Here is a 17,008-nt window from a genome sequence, read left to right as displayed (position 1 = left end):
TGCAGGATGTTTTCCCACCTCTAATTCCCACCCACATAGACCTGCTCAGACCCTGTTCTTCTGCTAAGCCATGAGCAGAGGCTCCCCGTGGGCTCGGGGGTGCTGCTGTCAGCACAACGTGCTTGTCTCCAGCTTTGGCATCCTTGTGCTGCTGCTTTGCCGAGCTCACGATCCTGCCTGGAGCCACCAGCAATCTGGGGCGATCCCTATGATTCTACAAATTACCTGATTCAGTCAAGCGATGCTGGTGGGACCTGGCCAGGCTGGGCATGCCCATGGGGTACAGCCATACACGGTCTTCACTTCTCTCCTCATGCTCACATGTCCTTGTGGAGATGAGCGTGTACCTGCTCATCTTGTGGTTGAGTTTTCTCTCTATAGCTATTTTTCACCACAAACCTCACAATTCCCCATCTTGCAGCCAGCACTGCTGCAATGAGTGCCTGCCTGTGAGGAGCCAGCCCTGCTTTGTGGGGACAACCACTCGTGGTTCCTCCAGCTGCAAGTGTGATTCGGTGGCCACTGTTCAGCAACTTTGGTGCTCACGTTGGTCTTTCCCAAGAAGCAGGGAAGAAAGGAGACAAGACAGATCAATGTAGAAGAGCCTTTTATCCACAGGCAGGCTAAAGGCTGCTTTCCCAGAGTGTCCTTTGACCAACATGTAGAGGAGAGGTGGATATAATAGGTTAGATCTTAGGCAGAAGCTCTTCCCTGTGAGAAGAGGGGGTGAGGCGCTGGCACAGGTTGCCCAGAGAAGCTGTGGCTGCCCCATCCCTGACAATGTTCAAGGCCGGGCTGGACAGGGCTTGGAGCAACCTGGTGTAGTGGAAGGTGTCCCTGCCCGTGGCAGGCGGTTGGAACTGCGTGAGCTTTAAGGTCCCTTCCAGCACAAACCATTCTACAATTCATGATTCTATGATAATAACATAGCAGAGAATTACATCTGCTTGTGATTTCCTGTTGGATAGAAAAGAAACTCTCATCTATTAGTTTATATTTCTGATCCTAATGGTGCTTTCTAAAGCAAGAAGGTGGGAATCTCCTACCCTGGGTGCTGAAGGGGAGGGAGCCTCAAGGCAGCTGCCTCTCAGCTGGAGGCAGAGGAGGATTTTGTCATTGTATTTAGGAGAAAATCCAAATTTAAAATGTGCTGCCAGGAAAGCTCAGGGGGGAGAGGAGCAAAAGAGCACATCCTTCCCATGGAGTCTGCAGACCTTCACAAAGAGCTTGGAAACTAACATCATGGAAGTGCAGGAGCTGGTCACTCCAAAGCCTGGAAGTCAGAGATGCTGTGTGTCCCTGGCAAACAGCCCTGCTCTGTCACATCACTGTATGTGGGGCCTCTCCAACTGGGGACGTGGTGGAGTTGTCTTCTTGGCTGTCCCACCAGCAGATAGACATCTCCTTTGACATGCTGGAGACATTTCTTTAGTTCTAGTTTCAGACAAGGTGGCTTCTCCATCAGCTGAAGGAGTTCCACGGGCTGTGGCTTGGGCTGCACAAGCCTTCCAGGTTTCTTTGCCATCAGTCAGTGCTGAAGGTTAAGATGCGTGAAAAGATTAGTTCCTGGGTTTCAGCCTCAATGTTGGGGCCGGAATAATTGAGGAGACCGATGGCTCTGACTTTGCTTGTGTGGTCTTAACATGACCTGGAGAAGATCCTGCCTGAGCAGACAGGCTGCAAAGAACCCCCAGTTTTAACCGAAAGTGTGTGTCATAAGAGACAAGCCTTGAGCAATGCCTTCCCATGCAGTTTTGCATTTTCTGCTGGACATCTCTCTGCCCCCGTGTTGACCATTGGTGCTCCAAATGACATTAAACCCATGACCTCCACATCCTGTGGGCCAGCTGTTCCCAGCGCTCTTTGCTTGTAGTCTATAGGAAGGGCAGGAGGAGACTTAAATGAGGATTAAAAATAACTGTACTTGGTTGTGCTTGTTTCAGGCATCCTCTTCCCCTCCTTTCTTTCTGAACCCCAAATATAGAACTTCCAGCCTAGTTGATTCTGTGAGTCTATATTGCCACCATCTTCGCCAGCTGCTTGTTCTTGGAGGTGGTCAGTTTGATGGTGTTGCAGAAGGCTCGATGCCCTGGAGGAGGTGGTGGGGTGGTGTGTAGGGCACACACACAGTCTGTAACCCACTCCCTTTCTCTGCCTCTCCCCAGTGCTCCCAGTTTCTCTCTCCCTCACTTGCCCTTCATCATTTCTTAGGAAAATGTGGGGTTTATTTTGCTCTTGGCATTTTTTTGCCTGATGGTCCTGCTCTGAGACTTATTTTGATTCCACTAATAGCTTCACCCACCCTTGCTTATACATGCTAGTGTTAAATAAAGCTGACTAATAGAGTTTCACTCAACTGTTTAGATTAAAAATTCTTTTTCAAGGAGAAAAAAAAAAAAAAGGAAAACTTTTTACATAGATTTTTTTTTCAATGAGTTTAATGAGTTTTCAATGAGTTCAAACTGATTTTCTAGCAGTCAACTAAAAAGTGGGCATCCAAGTTTAGCACACGTTTGTGTGCTGTCAAGCCCTGTGGTGTTAGTCTGTACTTAATTCATGCTCCTTCCATTCCCCCTTTTATTTCAAAATACAAAGTCCTGTTAGCGGTGTCCTCTGGTAAGGAAAGCCTGGGTATTCCAGCAGGATTTACTTGAAGTTGCTCAGCTAGGTCCCAGCTCAGAACCTGACCATATGGCGTATCCCCTTTGCCAGTGGGAGGTTTGCCTTCAACATGGGTTTTACAGAGCAGGATTGGAACCCTTGGGCAGGTTCTGTGTGGCTTGTAAATCCTTCCTGAATGTGGAAGTTCTCAGTTTAAAATACTGCAAAACTTCAGAAACTATTTTGCTGAAGCTTTCTTTTAACAAGACAGACAGATGTGAATCAGCAGGAGCAACATCAACATCTGATGCTTTTGCCAGGGTCAATCTGTGTTTTGGAGTGATGGATCTGAGGGTTTGGAGATAAACCTGGAAGCTGAGCTCTGCTCCTCCGCCCTGATGGCCTCTTTGATTCAATTTTCATTTACTTCACAGGATAGGACTATCACGATCTTACAAACTGATCATGAGAGGCCAAGGGGGAATGGCTTTAACCTGACAGAGGGGAGATTGAGATGAGCTCTTAGGCAGAAGCTCTTCCCTGTGAGGGTGCTGAGGCGCTGGCACAGGGTGCCCAGAGAAGCTGTGGCTGCCCCATCCCTGGCAGTGTTCAAGGCCAAGTTGGACACAGGGGCTTGGAGCAACCTGCTCTAGTGGAAGGTGTCCCTGCCTGTGGCAGGGGGTTGGAACCCCCTGGGATGAGCTTTAAGGTCCCTTCCAACATGAATCATTCCATGCTTCTATATGATATTATGGAGTTAGGGCCAAGAGCTTACTGTGACCTTGGCTGTCCCCCAGAGCTTGTAGGGATGCCGGACCTGTGTCCTCCCACTGCCTGCAGCTCCTGGGAATTTCTTTTCATTTCACACTGTGCCCACCAAGACCACAGCCCTGCTGCTGCTGCTAAGCCCTGAGGGGGCTTGTTCTAGATGTGTGCCTGCTCACTGGCCAGCCTTGGATAATCTGGTTTCATCCCTCCATCCTCACATCCCACAAAACAGGGCTCATGGGCTCATGCTGCTTCTCCTGCTAGGTGACGTGCATCAAGACAGGATGGAAGAGGCTGTTTAAATGCAAATCATACTTCTAACCTCCTAACAGACAGTGGAACAGCTGAACTTGGTTTGTATTAAGAAGGAAATGCTGTGGGCTGGAAAAGATGCTAAAAGAAAAGAAAAAAACAACAAAACCACCCTAAACCCCTAAATGCTACAGTCTGTTATTACTTCCAAAGCTTTGTGATGGATTTTAAGCCTTTAGGGATGGTGAGCACACATGTCCTGCACTGAACACTGCCCTTCATCCGTGGAGGGGCTGTTCCCAAAGATACACAATAGGATTCATCCAAGTAATTATCCTGTTGTGTTAATGATGAGCATGACAGCGCTGCTGGGGGCTGGCAGAGCTCCCACCCTGCTGCTTTGGGAAGGCGCTCACAATGGGCCATGTTGGCTTTGGCTTGCGTAAGCTTTAATCTAAAGTTGGAGATGTTTTTAGCTGATCTGTGTTAATGTTGGGTGGAATTAACATGCATACGGGGAGACCATGTGACCCTCTCCGGCCTTCTCCCCCTTCCTGTTTTTTTGTTGTTGGTTTTTGGGGTTTTTTTCGTCATCGCTTGAACGGATTCCTGCCAAATCGGAGTGGCTGGCGCCAGGCAGGTCTGCGCTGCCGCTGCCAGCAAGATGTCCGCCGTCTCTGTCCTTTACAAGGGAGCCATCATCATCAGCAGGTAATCCCCCTGCATCTGGGGCAAGGACTGGGGAGGGGGCATGGGGCAGTGCTGGGTGGTGTGGTGGCCACTTCTAGCTAAGGGTCATCTGCTGTGGCTTCTCCAGGACCAGGTTGCGGTGGCAGAGGTGTCTTGTGTGCAGCAGAAAGAGGCAAGGACATCATCACTAACGCCTGTTGTTGGGTTTCTTGCACCTCTAGATTAGCAGAGCTTGCTTCTGCTCTGCCATTCAGGCATTGCACAGGGATAAAACTTGATTGTATCAAGTAGGCATCTGCTTTACCAAAACCTCTGCCCTTATGTCACGTTTCAGCCCCGTCCGAGCTATTTCTGTTCATTTGTGGTAGAGTTTCCTCGGTGATTTAGTCAAAATACTCCGAAAATCCTGGTAAATTGAAGCAGTCTGGGCCCAGGGCTGCTCTGGCTTCCTGGGACACCTGACAGTTCCAAGACAGCCAGATGTGGCCAGTTGTTTGTCCAGTCTCTTGAATATGTGAATCATTGCAAGAATATCAAGGGGGGGTATTTTTAATGAGGTGAAAAAGCTTCCAGTCCAAATCTTAGAGGAGATGTTCCTGGCTTTGCAGAACTGCTGGATAGCTGTTCTGAGAGGTATTTTGAAAAGAGAATTTCTGAGGTTTATTCCTCTCCTGCATCCGCTGAACTTAGAGGAGCCTGTTATGCCCCGCAGTGTTGTCCCTCCTTAGCTGTGTCCATGCTTGGGATCCAATATTCATTCAGAAACTCCATTTCTTTTGCAAATTAAATCCTGGGAAGTGGAGAGTTTTTGGAACCCCTCACCCCTGGTTTCCCACCTGGCTCTGGGTTTCTCACATCAAGGTCCACCCATCCTCATGGGGTGACCACCAGGTGCCACCCAAGAAGGAGAAGTGCCAGTGGGTCCGGGTTTGGAGTCTGGTGTCACCTTGCGAGAGGGTGTTTGGGAGAGGCTCGGGTGTATGATGCTCTGCCACTCACTTTGGTGCGCGATGAGAAGCTCCCACCTCAACCTGGCAAGGCAGGGACCTGAAACAGCTCAGCAGATCTGGCATTCCCCTTTTCCAACCCCCTTGCCAGAGAGATGGAGACTGCTCACTAATCATGCCTTGCAGTCTTCATTACAGGCTGTCTGTATTTGTGAAACTGGTTTATTCCTGGAACATTGGTCCGAGCTCTGATCTCATTTCCTGGGAGCTGGACAGCTGTCCAGCCCCGTTAATCTGGGGTAATGAATCACAGACAGGTCCATCAGATTTGCTGGGTGGGGAGGATGATGTCCAGCCCTGCACATATTCTCTCATTTATCTGTAGAAACTTCAGGGGTGGGTGGGAAAGGGTTGATTTTTGCCAGTGTGGGCTTAATATGCAGTACCGTGTCCCTGAACCTGTGTGTCTACATCGTTCCATGGGCAACATCTGGGCTAGTGGGAAGGATGTGCTTGCGTGGATGTTGGTTGGGCACCTGGGAATGTTCGTTTTAGCCTGTGAAAGAAAGATGCTTCTCTCTCCCAGGACACTCATGGGACCATATGGGATGGATCGAACCGCACACTACTTTGATTTCTACGACTGTGCAAACGGGCTGGGTGAGTTTTGAGGGGCACCAGGGTGGTCTGGGGCAGCTCCAGCATCCCTCCATCCCCAGCATCTCTGCCATGATGTGCCTCCCTGTGTGAAGTCTGAGCTCTCACAGAAATACTGGTCCTTGTGCCTGCCCCTGTCAAGCATCTGCTGGCACCTTTTGCAGCTGGGAGGTTAAAATAAGGTCAAAATCCCGACTAATTCCCTGTGGATGGTGAGCAGCCGCAGTGCTGAGAGCTGTGCAGGAGCCCGGGGCCAGAGCCCCTCCTCTGAGCAGGAAGGGGGGAGGCTTGTCAGAAAGTTCTGAATTTATTACATTGAAATTTACAATTAAACTAATAATAAAAAGTAAATACAAAGCCAAGCCCTTCTCAGCTGCCTGCCCCTGCCCTGCTGCAGGCCCTGCTGGGAAGCCATCCTGATGGGTGACGCAGGGCGTTGCAGCTCTCCTTGGGGACGGGGCTGTGTGAGCTGGTTTGGGAAAGCTTGGCCCACGGGTAAGGGTATGAGCACTGAACGAGTCAGATGTCCTTCCATGGAGCTCTGAACATCAAAGCATGGGAGAAAAGGGAAAAGAGAATGTCATATCCATAAGAACGTGAGAACGAGTCACAGGTTCATGAAACTCAGCCCAAAAGGATCTAGCATAACCTCTCATCTGACCTCTGTGTATCCAGCAGCACAAATGCTGCTGCCCTTCCATGGATTTGATAAAAACCTGTGATGCTGCATTAGGATTTCTGGGGGGCCACCTCACGGCCTCCTCCATAAGTTTTAATTGTGAGCGCAGCCTGTCATCCCAGACAGCAGTTGTGGGCCTCTTGGTGGTGTCCCTGGGTGACCATTGAGGACCCCTCCTGAGAAGTCAAACTCACCAGAGAAACAAGTTCAGGTTTCCTGAGACTGAGATTAATTATAGACTCGTTACTGGCTGTTTCCAGCTCTCAGGTAATGGGGCTTTCTGCATGGAGCAGCTTTCCTGACTCTTCCACCTGTCTTCTGTTTATGAGGTTCATGGAAGCTCAGAGAAATATGATATTTTAATTTCCAGAGGTCGATTTGATTGAGTTGATGGGATTTTAGCTTTTGGGTTAGATTAGCTCATTGAAGGAGGAGACCCAGAAAAGCCTGACTGGGCTGGCACTGACTGCTGGAAGAAGCACACAGATATTGCAGCCCACTGTGAGCCACTTTGCTGGGTCCAAATACTCTTCCTTTCTCCCAGTCTGCGTGTAAGGGTCTTTGCAGGGTCTTGCGGGCCCTCTACAGAGTCTTGTGATGTGCTGCAGGAAGGTATAGCGATGTGGAGTTTTCTAATGCCATCATCAGCTTTCTTGATCCTCTTGAAACACCCAAGATAAATGATTGTCCTCCAGAAATCATCCCTCTCTGCTGAGGACCAAGTGGGATTACAGGAGCCCCATGTCTGCCATAGGTGTAGCTGCTCAGAAAATGGTTTTCTGGGGAAAAAAGGCACCTCCATGAGTTTCTTATGTTCAGATGTGGGCGTTATTCCAGCAGAGTCTCTTTAGAGCAGCATCAGCCCGCTCAATGCCAGCTTGGCAGGTCAGCGTTTGGCCCCAGGTCTGTTGCTCTGTGGCTTTAGGTGGCAACCCACATGTGAACCTCAGCAGAAGTTCAAAGGGGTTACCTGGGCAGCTCCTAAGACCTGAACTTTGAATTAAAGAATAGCCATCAAAGGGAAGTGCTGATTAAGAAGCATTTCTCAGAAATAGAGATCCCATTATCTTGACCTTCATCTTCTTAGGACAGGGCAGCAAGTGATTCACCTCCAATCTGTCCCTTCCTCCAGACAGAAAAAGCTGGCCGGGGCTGCAAGATCAACAGGGGGATTAAGGGAAATGTAATTGAACATTGCTGGCTTAGGTCTCTGCTGGCTGCTGGGAGCATGGCACGGCAGCCGCTGGGGTCGGGATGTGCCAGAGATGATTACAGTTGGGCCAAACAACTGGCTTAGCCAGGACACCCCTTGACCTGTGGTACAGGGAGCCAGGAGCAGGTGAGATTACAGCCTGAGAAGTTGAGAACTGTGACAATGGCATTTGTGGGAGTGGGATTAGATGCACCAGAGAAGCTTGAGGGTCTTGAGGGAGCTTATAGGATCACTAATAATCTGAAGAAAATGCACTCTAACCTGTATTCCCACCTGGAGTTCCCCCCTAAACATTTGTTCTGCAGACCAGAAAATACTGGGGATGTGGGCATCAGCGCCAGGACCTTTGCCAGAAAGGAAAGATTAAATAGAGGGATCCAAAATAGGCTAGATTATCTGGCCCTAAGTATGACTTAATCAGCATTATACCAGGACTGTGATAATTAAAGAGCTGTTATTTACCTACACTTGGTCTCAAATAGAAATTTGATTGAAGTATAAAATACTCGCATCAAATACTTTTTATAAAGTTTATAAAATGCAAAGACTCCCGGGAATTCTGCCACCATAATCTTTGACAGTTCTGGTTTGTTGCAAGCAGTCCAGGGCTGTCCCATGGCTTGATCTGAGCCCTGGCAAGGGTGAGCCTTTCCTTTTCCTTCTTTTCCTCCTCCTTCTCCTTCCCACTGTGTTGGGGACTCACCAGTGCTCTTGGGGGTACAGCTGCCATCCACAGTGCCTCCATGGCTGGGAGGATGGTGTGGGCAAGGCCTGGCAGCACCTGGATTGTTTTGGTTTGGGTTAAGAGTTCAGGGTGGTTTTCCTCCCCCCTGTCAAAGTTGGAGTGTGTCTGGAAGCAATACTGTGAGTAATCACCGATTTTAATAACAAGATCGGATTTTCTCCTGACATCGTTGGGGATAAAGGAGGATTTGTAGATACTTCAGCTATATTAAGGCATTATTACAATTGATTTGTGGACACAAAGGGAAATGAGTCATTATTGAGTTGATACCTCGGCAGAGGAGCCTGTCGCAAGCAGGTCCCGTTGCACTGCCGGGTGATGCTGCAGCTGAGCCTCTTCTGAGATGCAGATTTTCACATCATTTGTCTAATGTGTTTTACCATTCCTAATTAATGCATGTTCCTGTGTGATGAAAGATGTAGAATGACTTCTTGACCTTGACTTAAGGTGGACTTCCAGTGTCCTCCCTGTCTAGGAGAACTGACGGGGCTTTGCTTCTGCAGGACCCCCCATGCCAGGGGTTTCCCAAAACCATCCCAAGCGTGAGACTGCTCCCCAGGGTCTCTCTGCCAGCAAAGCCCACCGGCAGCCACCACAGCCTGGTTGGAATATGAGGAGATTTCCAGCTGAGCATCCTCAGTGATGAGCAGGTTTTACCTTATCAACAGGATTTGCAGCATCTCTTCCCTGCTTTGGTCCACAGGTGCCTGACCTGTTCCATGCCTTGGTGAGGCTTGTGCCACTTAGAGATACCTCTTTTGGGCAGTATTTCCAATTTCAATGATTTTTTTTTTTAAATTGTAGACCTAAGGTTGGACCTGTTTGGGTTGGAGTAACCTTAAAGCTCATCCAGTTCCAACCCCCTGCTGCAGGCAGGGACACCTTCCACTAGAGCAGGTTGCTCCAAGCCCCATCCAACCTGGTCTTGAACACTGCCAGGGATGGGGCAGCCACAGCTTCTCTGGGCAATCTGTCCTAAACTGCAATGGAGAACAACATTGGTGCCTGTTCCTGAGGTGTTCTGCTGTATGTTCCCAGTGCTCTCAGTAAAACACCTCCTCAGAGGGACCTGGGTGCTGTAGAGTTAATACATGAAGACCAGGGAACAAACTCCAGCACTCAGAAGGGGCTGGAGTTTTGTTCTTGGGAGAAGCAGCAATTGATGCATATGGGAATGAAATGAAAAATCATAGTGATCTGTTTTAATCACAGTTTTAATGTAAAGGTGAGTAGAAAGACAGGTCTTTCCCTAGAGGTAGCTGAAAACTGCATGGGTCCTTAGAGCAGGAGGAGGGGAGCTAGGGATGGAAATAGCGCCATAGTTCCGAGTAATCCTGATCCAGGGTCCACTCTTCTTCCCTCCTGCTTGCTTTGGAAAGAGGTCTTGTGTTCTGGGGAAGAAGCTGTGCTCTGCTCCCCTGGAGGATTGTGTTTCTTGCGTGGGGTCACTTTGTGCATCCCAGGACCTCACCAAGGCTTGGAGCAGCTCATCACCCCAGGCAGCAGCAAAGGATGAAGCTGCTTGGCTCTGGCAGTGCCCGTCTCTGCGGTGCTGCCTGTCCTCAAGCGTGCCCTCCTGCCCAGAGCAGCAAAATGCCCGACCAGCGGCTCTCAGGAGAGATTTGTTAATTAAATCCAGGCTTTTTAATCCTTCTGTCCACGGCCTGGATCTTCGAAGCAGGGCTTAATGAGCCCTGGACAAACAAGTCTCTTGGGCCTTTTCCTGCCAGCCAGCTTACGCATGCCAGCAGAGACAGGTCCCATGGCTGGAGAAGTGGCTGTGCAGAGCATGAGCCCTTTGCCAAGGTGCTACGGGACACCCAAACCACGCTTGGGTTTCAGAGCCATGATAAAGATGCACCCTGCACCCTGGCTTCCTGCCTCTGGGCTGCTCCTCCAGGGTCCAAACACTGATAAGAGGTGGCTGCTCCTGAAGTCCAGCTCTGCTGCCGATGGCAGCTTCAAAGGCTGTGGTGGAGATGCTGCTGGAGCCTGGCAGGCAGGCGAGCTTGCAGTGGGGATATTCTCACAGCTCTGTTGAGGCTGGGGCTTGTCCAGCTGTTGCACCCCAAAGGGGATCTGCTGGGGAAAACACTCCAGTAACTTTCCTGAGCACAGGCTGAGACACCCACAGCAGAATCAGATCCTTTTCCATCACGGATGAACTTGGATCTGTTGGAGCGAGTCCAGAGGAGATCACGGAGATGCTGCAAGAGCTGGAGCAGCTCTGCTCTGGAGCCAGGCTGAGAGAGCTGGGCTGGTTCAGCCTGGACAAGAGAAGGCTCCTTAAGGGGAGACCTTAGAGCAGCTCCCAGTGCCTGAAGGGGCTACAAGAAAGCTGGAGAGGGGCTTTGGACAAGGGCCTGTAGGGACAGGCCAAGGGGGAATGGCTTTAACCTGCCAGAGGGGAGACTGAGATGAGCTCTTAGGCAGAAGTTCTTCCCTGTGAGGGTGCTGAGGTGCTGGCACAGGGTGCCCAGAGAAGCTGTGGCTGCCCCATCCCTGGCAGTGTTCAAGGCCAGGTTGGACACAGGGGCGTGGAGCAACCTGGTCTAGTGGAAGGTGTCCCTGCCTGTGGCAGGGGGTTGGAACTGGAGGAGCTTTAAGGTCCCTTCCAGCCCAAACTATGATTTGATTCTATGGGTTTGGTGTTGGGGAAAGTGGTCGCTCCTTACCTCCTTACCTACACCTTTCTCAGAAGCTTTGTCTCCACAGTTGTTGCTCCAAGCAGGTGCTATTGGATGCCTTTACCCTCTGTGTTGTGTCAGTGGCTGCATCTTGCTTCTGCTGGTGCTGCTGCTTGTGTAGTGCAGGGGATGCAGGGAGCTTTCCACAAGTGGTTTTTAAAGGGGTGTCAGGCAGTGCTGGAGTGCCTGGGAGCTGGGCCAGCGAGTGAGATGTCTCGTGGAAATGGCAGTTCTTCTGCCTCTGTGTCATGGCACTTCTTTTCCTTCAGGTATTAAAGTGATCGGTGGCATCAAGGAACTCACTGGAGATGAATATGGAGTTTATGTCAAGAGGATCCTTCCAGGGGGTGTTGCTTATGCGGATGGTGAGTTAAATCTGGTGCTGTGTTGCGCAAAGTCTGATAAAAGCCCATATCTAATGTATTTTATACATTGTCTTATTAAACATTTCAGTTGCTTCCTCCAGATTTTCTAGCAGTGAATACATTTGTTTAGTGTGGCAGTCACTGTAATATCCACCAGCAGCCTTGCCTTGGCTTCTCAGCATATGCATGGTTGCTTCATGTCTTTAAAGCAAGGTCCACCTCTGCCACACACAGAACTTCACTTTGCTGCCTGTCCCTTCCCACATGCCACTCACTGCTTGTAGCTCCAAAATGACCCGAGATCCTTCTGCAAATGCAGCTCTGCTCTGGGGCGCTGATTCCATTCTGAGTAGCTTCAGATGAGCAGGTATTAGGCAGGGCTCTGAGGAATACACCTCTTATAACTTAAGCCAAAAAGATGTTTGGTGTTTTTTTTTCTTTCCCCCCTAATGTTACAAGATCATTTTTGCATCTAATAAAGAAAATTAAATGGAGAACAGGTGGATATGCCACTCGTGGTTTTCTACTTGACCTCAAATTGCACAAAGTAAAAGCTTTATTGCATTTTTTGGGTACTGACTTTCGTAACTTCCTCCAGCTGAGGAAGTGCTGCGACACTGGCATGGGCTGGTCAGGGAGGCTGCAGAAACTTCATCTATGGACATCTTGAAAAACAGGTTGGATTAGCGTCTCAGGCGCAACCTATGCATATTTCATCCTGTCTCTCGGCAAAGGCAGGAACTGCCCAACCTCTCCCAGTCCCTTCAAGCTGTATTTTCTGCAGTTTCTACCCATTTGTTTTCTTTTCCAGGGCGCCTGCAGCCAGGAGACCAGATCCTGGAGGTCAATGGAGAGTCCCTAATTGGGGTTACAAGCGAGAGGTACCATATCCGAATGGAAATTGTGCATTCCTGTTGCTTTTGTATAATTCTGGGAAGTGGCTCAGGCTGCAGGTTGAGGACACAAGGGCATTGCTTTGTCTGCACTGCAACGCAGCCCGTGCTGAGAGCCAACTTGGGAATTATCAGACAAAAAGATTTTATATAAAAATAGATGAGTGAACCCAAACTGTGCTTTTGAGATATTCAGACATTTCCCCAAAATACGGCTCCTGGCACCCCCATTCCATCTGCTGCAGCTTCCCAGCAAGTTCCACAGCTCCCAGCACAGCAGATTAGCCAGTGCCTAAGCCAGAGCGCTGCTCTGTGCAGGGATTCCCTCTGGAGCTGCAATCCAGCCCCTCGGCTCCCCAGCAAGGCAATACTTACCTGATCCAGAGGAATACTGCACTTTTGGGGCACCCCTTTTCATTAATCATGGCGCTAGCCTGCTGGCTGCCTTCCATTCCTGCGGAATGGATGCTTGGGAAGCAACATGAGGAGCTTCTCCTGCTTCCAAATGCCCAGAGCAGCTGGGTTTGGTGAAGGAGGTCCCTGAGAACATCTCTGCGGTGTCTGTCCCCAGCACGCTGCCCTGACTCCCATGGGGACACGTGTTTTGAACGAGAAAGCAGCCATCCCTGAGATCGAAACTTCCAGAGGAAGGAGATGTGCTGGGAGGTATTTGCTCACCACCACATGCATCTTCTGGGTATCCTTTGTTATTGGGGACTTATCATTTATTGCAGAGTGGGAAAATCAGGCTGCGACATGGCTGCCCTGTATGGGGCAGGGAATGGGGGTGTTCCACAAGCAACCAGACAAAAAAGGTCACTTGGTTGTTGGTGGGTTGGTGCCCAGGCCACGGGTCTCTGCCTAGTTTGTCATGAGCTCTGATAGGTGGCTGGGTGAGTGGTGGAGCACCACTGTGAGCTGGCGTTGACACGGGGCGATCCTTGTCTTGCAGAGCTGTGGACATCCTGAGGACAGCGTCGGCCACCAGCCACATGCGCCTTCTTATAGCCCGTGACGACGATGCCAGGTAAGAGATGTCACCTCGTGCTAGGACTGGCGATCACAGCACTTGTGGGCACGGTAGCTGGGCTGCCTTTGAGCTAACCAGGCTCAAAGCCCACGGTGAAGACAGAGGTGGCCAAGTGTCTTTGATAGCTGTACACTTGTGGGAATGCACTGGAGCTGCAATAGGAAGGAAGCAAAGCTGGTGGCTCCCAGCTGCAGACCTGGCTCCAGCCCAGACTGTGCTGGGTCTGTTGGGCATCCCGACATCCAGCAGCTTTCTGAGGGAGGACCAGGGCAGCTCCAGCCTCGGCTGCAGGGGGATATGGGCTCCTTCAGCTCCCTATGGCCTACCACATCCTGCACAGACCTTTGGATGAATATGTATAGCGGCAACAGGATCTTCCCTTTCCTTTTGAGTTAGACACATTGAGTTAAGATCTTCATTCCTCAGAGGATTCCTCCTTCTCAGGGAGGACAAGCAGTTTCTCCCTTAAAACTCTCCCCTTGCTGCTCCCTAGAAAACCATGCTTTCTCTAGAGAGGCTTGGAAGATTCGAAAAGAGAAGGAAAGAGTTCAGTTTTGTCTTGGCTGGATTTAAGCTGTGTGGAACAATGAGAGAGGGCAGGGTTGTGGAAACCAAGGTATGGGACTAGCGGGGTCTTTGACTGCATCCCCTGGGAGATCTAGCATGATGTGCTGGAGCATCGTCTCCCCTGAATAGAAGCACAGGTCTGGACACTTGAGGTGCACCAGAAGCCACCAAATTGATAGTGGGTCTGGGCAGAGTGGTCACGGGCTGGTGGCACTGAGGCTTTGCATTGCATGTGGGTGGCTGGAGATTACAGAGGAGTTTGCTCAATGTACCCACGTCCCCTTAGCATCAGAGGTGACGATTTCATTCCTTATCCGTCAGCAGCTGTGGAGCATTACTGCCTTGGCAGAGCAGTGAGAGCGCTGTAATGACAGGGATGAGACTCATTTTGACACAGTAATACACTGGTGGAAGAATTATTTGCTATTAATGACACTATTACCTACTCTCTTCCAATGAAAATAGCTCCTCAAGTGGTTAAGAGCAAGCGGTTCAGCAGCTGCTGAGGAAGCGCTGGGTGAAATGAGCAGGTCACCACAGCCAGACGTTTTTGAAGGAAGGATGCACAGGATGCACTGCTGCACCCCTGCGGTCCCTGTGTTTGCCTTAGTGGGGAAGTGGCAGTGGGCATAACAAACTGTCCCCTCAGCGTGGCTGTTTCCAGGGCTGGTCCCGAGCAGGAGGGATGGGAGCTGCAGCTAAGCACCTCCCTGCACCCATCAACACTGGGAATTGCTCAGGGAAATGTTCATTTCTCAGCCAGAGCCCTCAGAGCAGGTTTTCTGCCTTCACCCAAGCTGTTCAGGTATCTCGATGTGCCTCCTATATCTTAAATTGCAGCAGATGTTTCTTACGGCACCTGGCTTTGTCAGCAGCTCCAGCTCCTTGCTGCACCCGCTGGCAGTCTCCGAGTGCCCTGTGAAGGAGCAGCTCCAAAACCGACTGAGGGACACTCAGAGGGCAACAAAACTTTAAGCAATTTATTTGGCCTCTGTTTGCTGTTGGTTATCTGTTAAATCTGCAAAAGGTTAGCCAGAGGGAGAATAATCACTTTAGTTAGTTATTTATTTTGTTTAAAGATTTGCGGAGATTTCACTTACGTAATCATCTTGCAGACTGTTTAATACACAAATATGTAGCTCCAGGATTAAGGGCTGTGGAAATGGAGAAAGGATTTTTCTGCTTTCTACTTTCTTTTCCTCTTAGTTTTGTCTTTATTGATGCCCTACTATCTTTTAAGTCTGTCCTTGAGAGCACACAGCCCTTTGGGTTGGAACTGACTTCCTAGGGACTGTCATCTCTGGAGGTGATACCCACGGAGATGCTGCACCATGAACCCCCACGAGCGGAGGGCAGCCTTGCACCTTCTCACTGCCCAGCAGTGTGGCTTATGAAGCATGAAAGCCGAAGGAAGACATGTGGAGGAGTGTAACTCAGTGTATTCACAGATACATGCATGCAGGTTGTCTTCATAAACCCTTAACACACAAGGCACACTGGAGGAGGAAACGCAATAGCTCTGGGTTTGGAAGACGGTCCAACCCGCCTTCCAGTTTTCCCAATGATTCAGCTGAGCAGCATTTTGTTGTGGTTGCCCTCGGGTGAATTTGACTCAGAAATGCTATTATTTGTCCCTGGAGTTAATTATAGGCCCAAATTACCTGTGCTTTTAATGGAACTCAGTCCTGGCATGTATAAGATGCATGTTTTCAGCCTGTCGCATCAGCCATGCTGCAGAGAGCAGCTGTAATGCTAGGGCTTAAAGCAGAAAATTCAGATTTCGTGCTGGACATGCTGTGTTTGGAGGATGGTTGGATGTGATTTTTGTCTGTGCTCATCTTTAGCTAATGAGGATAATTCTATTGCATACGTGTAATTATTGTTTATTCATTCTCAGCCTGAAAGTTACAATAGTTCCTTGTTCCTGTGCATTGCACAGATATCATCCTGGTCTTTCAGGTTTATCACTGTGAGAAAGCCAGTTTGCACTGCACCTCCTAGTACTTGCATGATAAAATGCTAAATACATTGCATCTCCACATGACATGCACGGTCATCTCAGGGGAAATGGGTTGTTGCATTAACAGGGCTTGCTCAACAATCAGGAAGGAAAAGGAAAGCAGCCTGCTTTTCTCCAATATCCAGGAATCAGCAGAGAGGTTGTTGCTGGAGTTCATAGAATCCCAGACTGGTTTGGGTTGAAGGAACCTTAAAGCTCACCCAGTTCCAACCCACTGCCACGGGCAGGGACACCTTCCACTAGACCAGGTTGCTCCAAGCCCCATGCAAACTGGTGTGAATGCCAGGTTATCCAATTTTTCCTGTGAGCCCTGCGTGTGAGAGTGGCAGCTCAGCCCATGGGTTGTTCATCTGGTGCTACACTGGACAGGAGCTGGGCCAGCTCGAGCAAGCCTGGGGTGTCCCAGGGTCATTGGCTGCTCTTCGGGGAAAACCACATATACTCCTACCCAGCACCTGAGATGAACCAGTGCATGTCACCACTTCCATAGCATAAATGGAAAAGAAAAGCCCAGCAGCAGTGTGGTGTGCTGCCCCATGCAGCCGGGGCAGGAGGGCTCACAGCCCGGGATGTACTGCCCCATGCAGCCAGGACTTGGGCTGTGTGCTGGAGCTGCTGCTCCAGAGCATCATCCCAACTGGACAATGGTGGAAATGCTGCAGCTGCTGTGTGGGAAAATCTGCTTTTGCATTGCTTTTGTGGTTCTTCAGGTTCACGGCTCCCACTGCCCTGCAGGCTTTGGTTTTTTTGAGACAAGCTATTAATTTATCTGGTGTCACAGTCTCCTCTTTCTCCCCCAGCTGTGGAGCAGAGCTGCGGTTTCCAGACACTCTGCTCTCACATAACCTTTGATATAGGATTCACCCTTTGTTCCCCCAAGAACAAAGGACAAAA

General features: G+C 49.9%; 1 protein-coding gene across 1 annotated transcript in view; it reads left to right on the top strand.

Annotated features, from left to right (window-relative positions):
• Nucleotides 1-3,984: 3,984 nt before the first annotated feature.
• Nucleotides 3,985-17,008, top strand: part of LOC115606667 (syntaxin-binding protein 4-like) — a 36,905-nt gene continuing 23,881 nt past the window's right edge. The window contains 6 exon segments of the mRNA XM_030482991.1: nucleotides 3,985-4,191; nucleotides 4,193-4,332; nucleotides 5,845-5,918; nucleotides 11,509-11,604; nucleotides 12,416-12,485; nucleotides 13,450-13,524. Coding sequence (XP_030338851.1) covers nucleotides 4,111-4,191; nucleotides 4,193-4,332; nucleotides 5,845-5,918; nucleotides 11,509-11,604; nucleotides 12,416-12,485; nucleotides 13,450-13,524 — 536 coding nt within the window. The 5' untranslated portion in view covers nucleotides 3,985-4,110.

This window comes from Strigops habroptila, chromosome 4, assembly GCF_004027225.2.
Source record: "Strigops habroptila isolate Jane chromosome 4, bStrHab1.2.pri, whole genome shotgun sequence".
NCBI classification, from domain to species: Eukaryota; Metazoa; Chordata; class Aves; order Psittaciformes; family Psittacidae; genus Strigops; species Strigops habroptila.
This window is presented reverse-complemented; position numbering and strand designations above follow the sequence as displayed.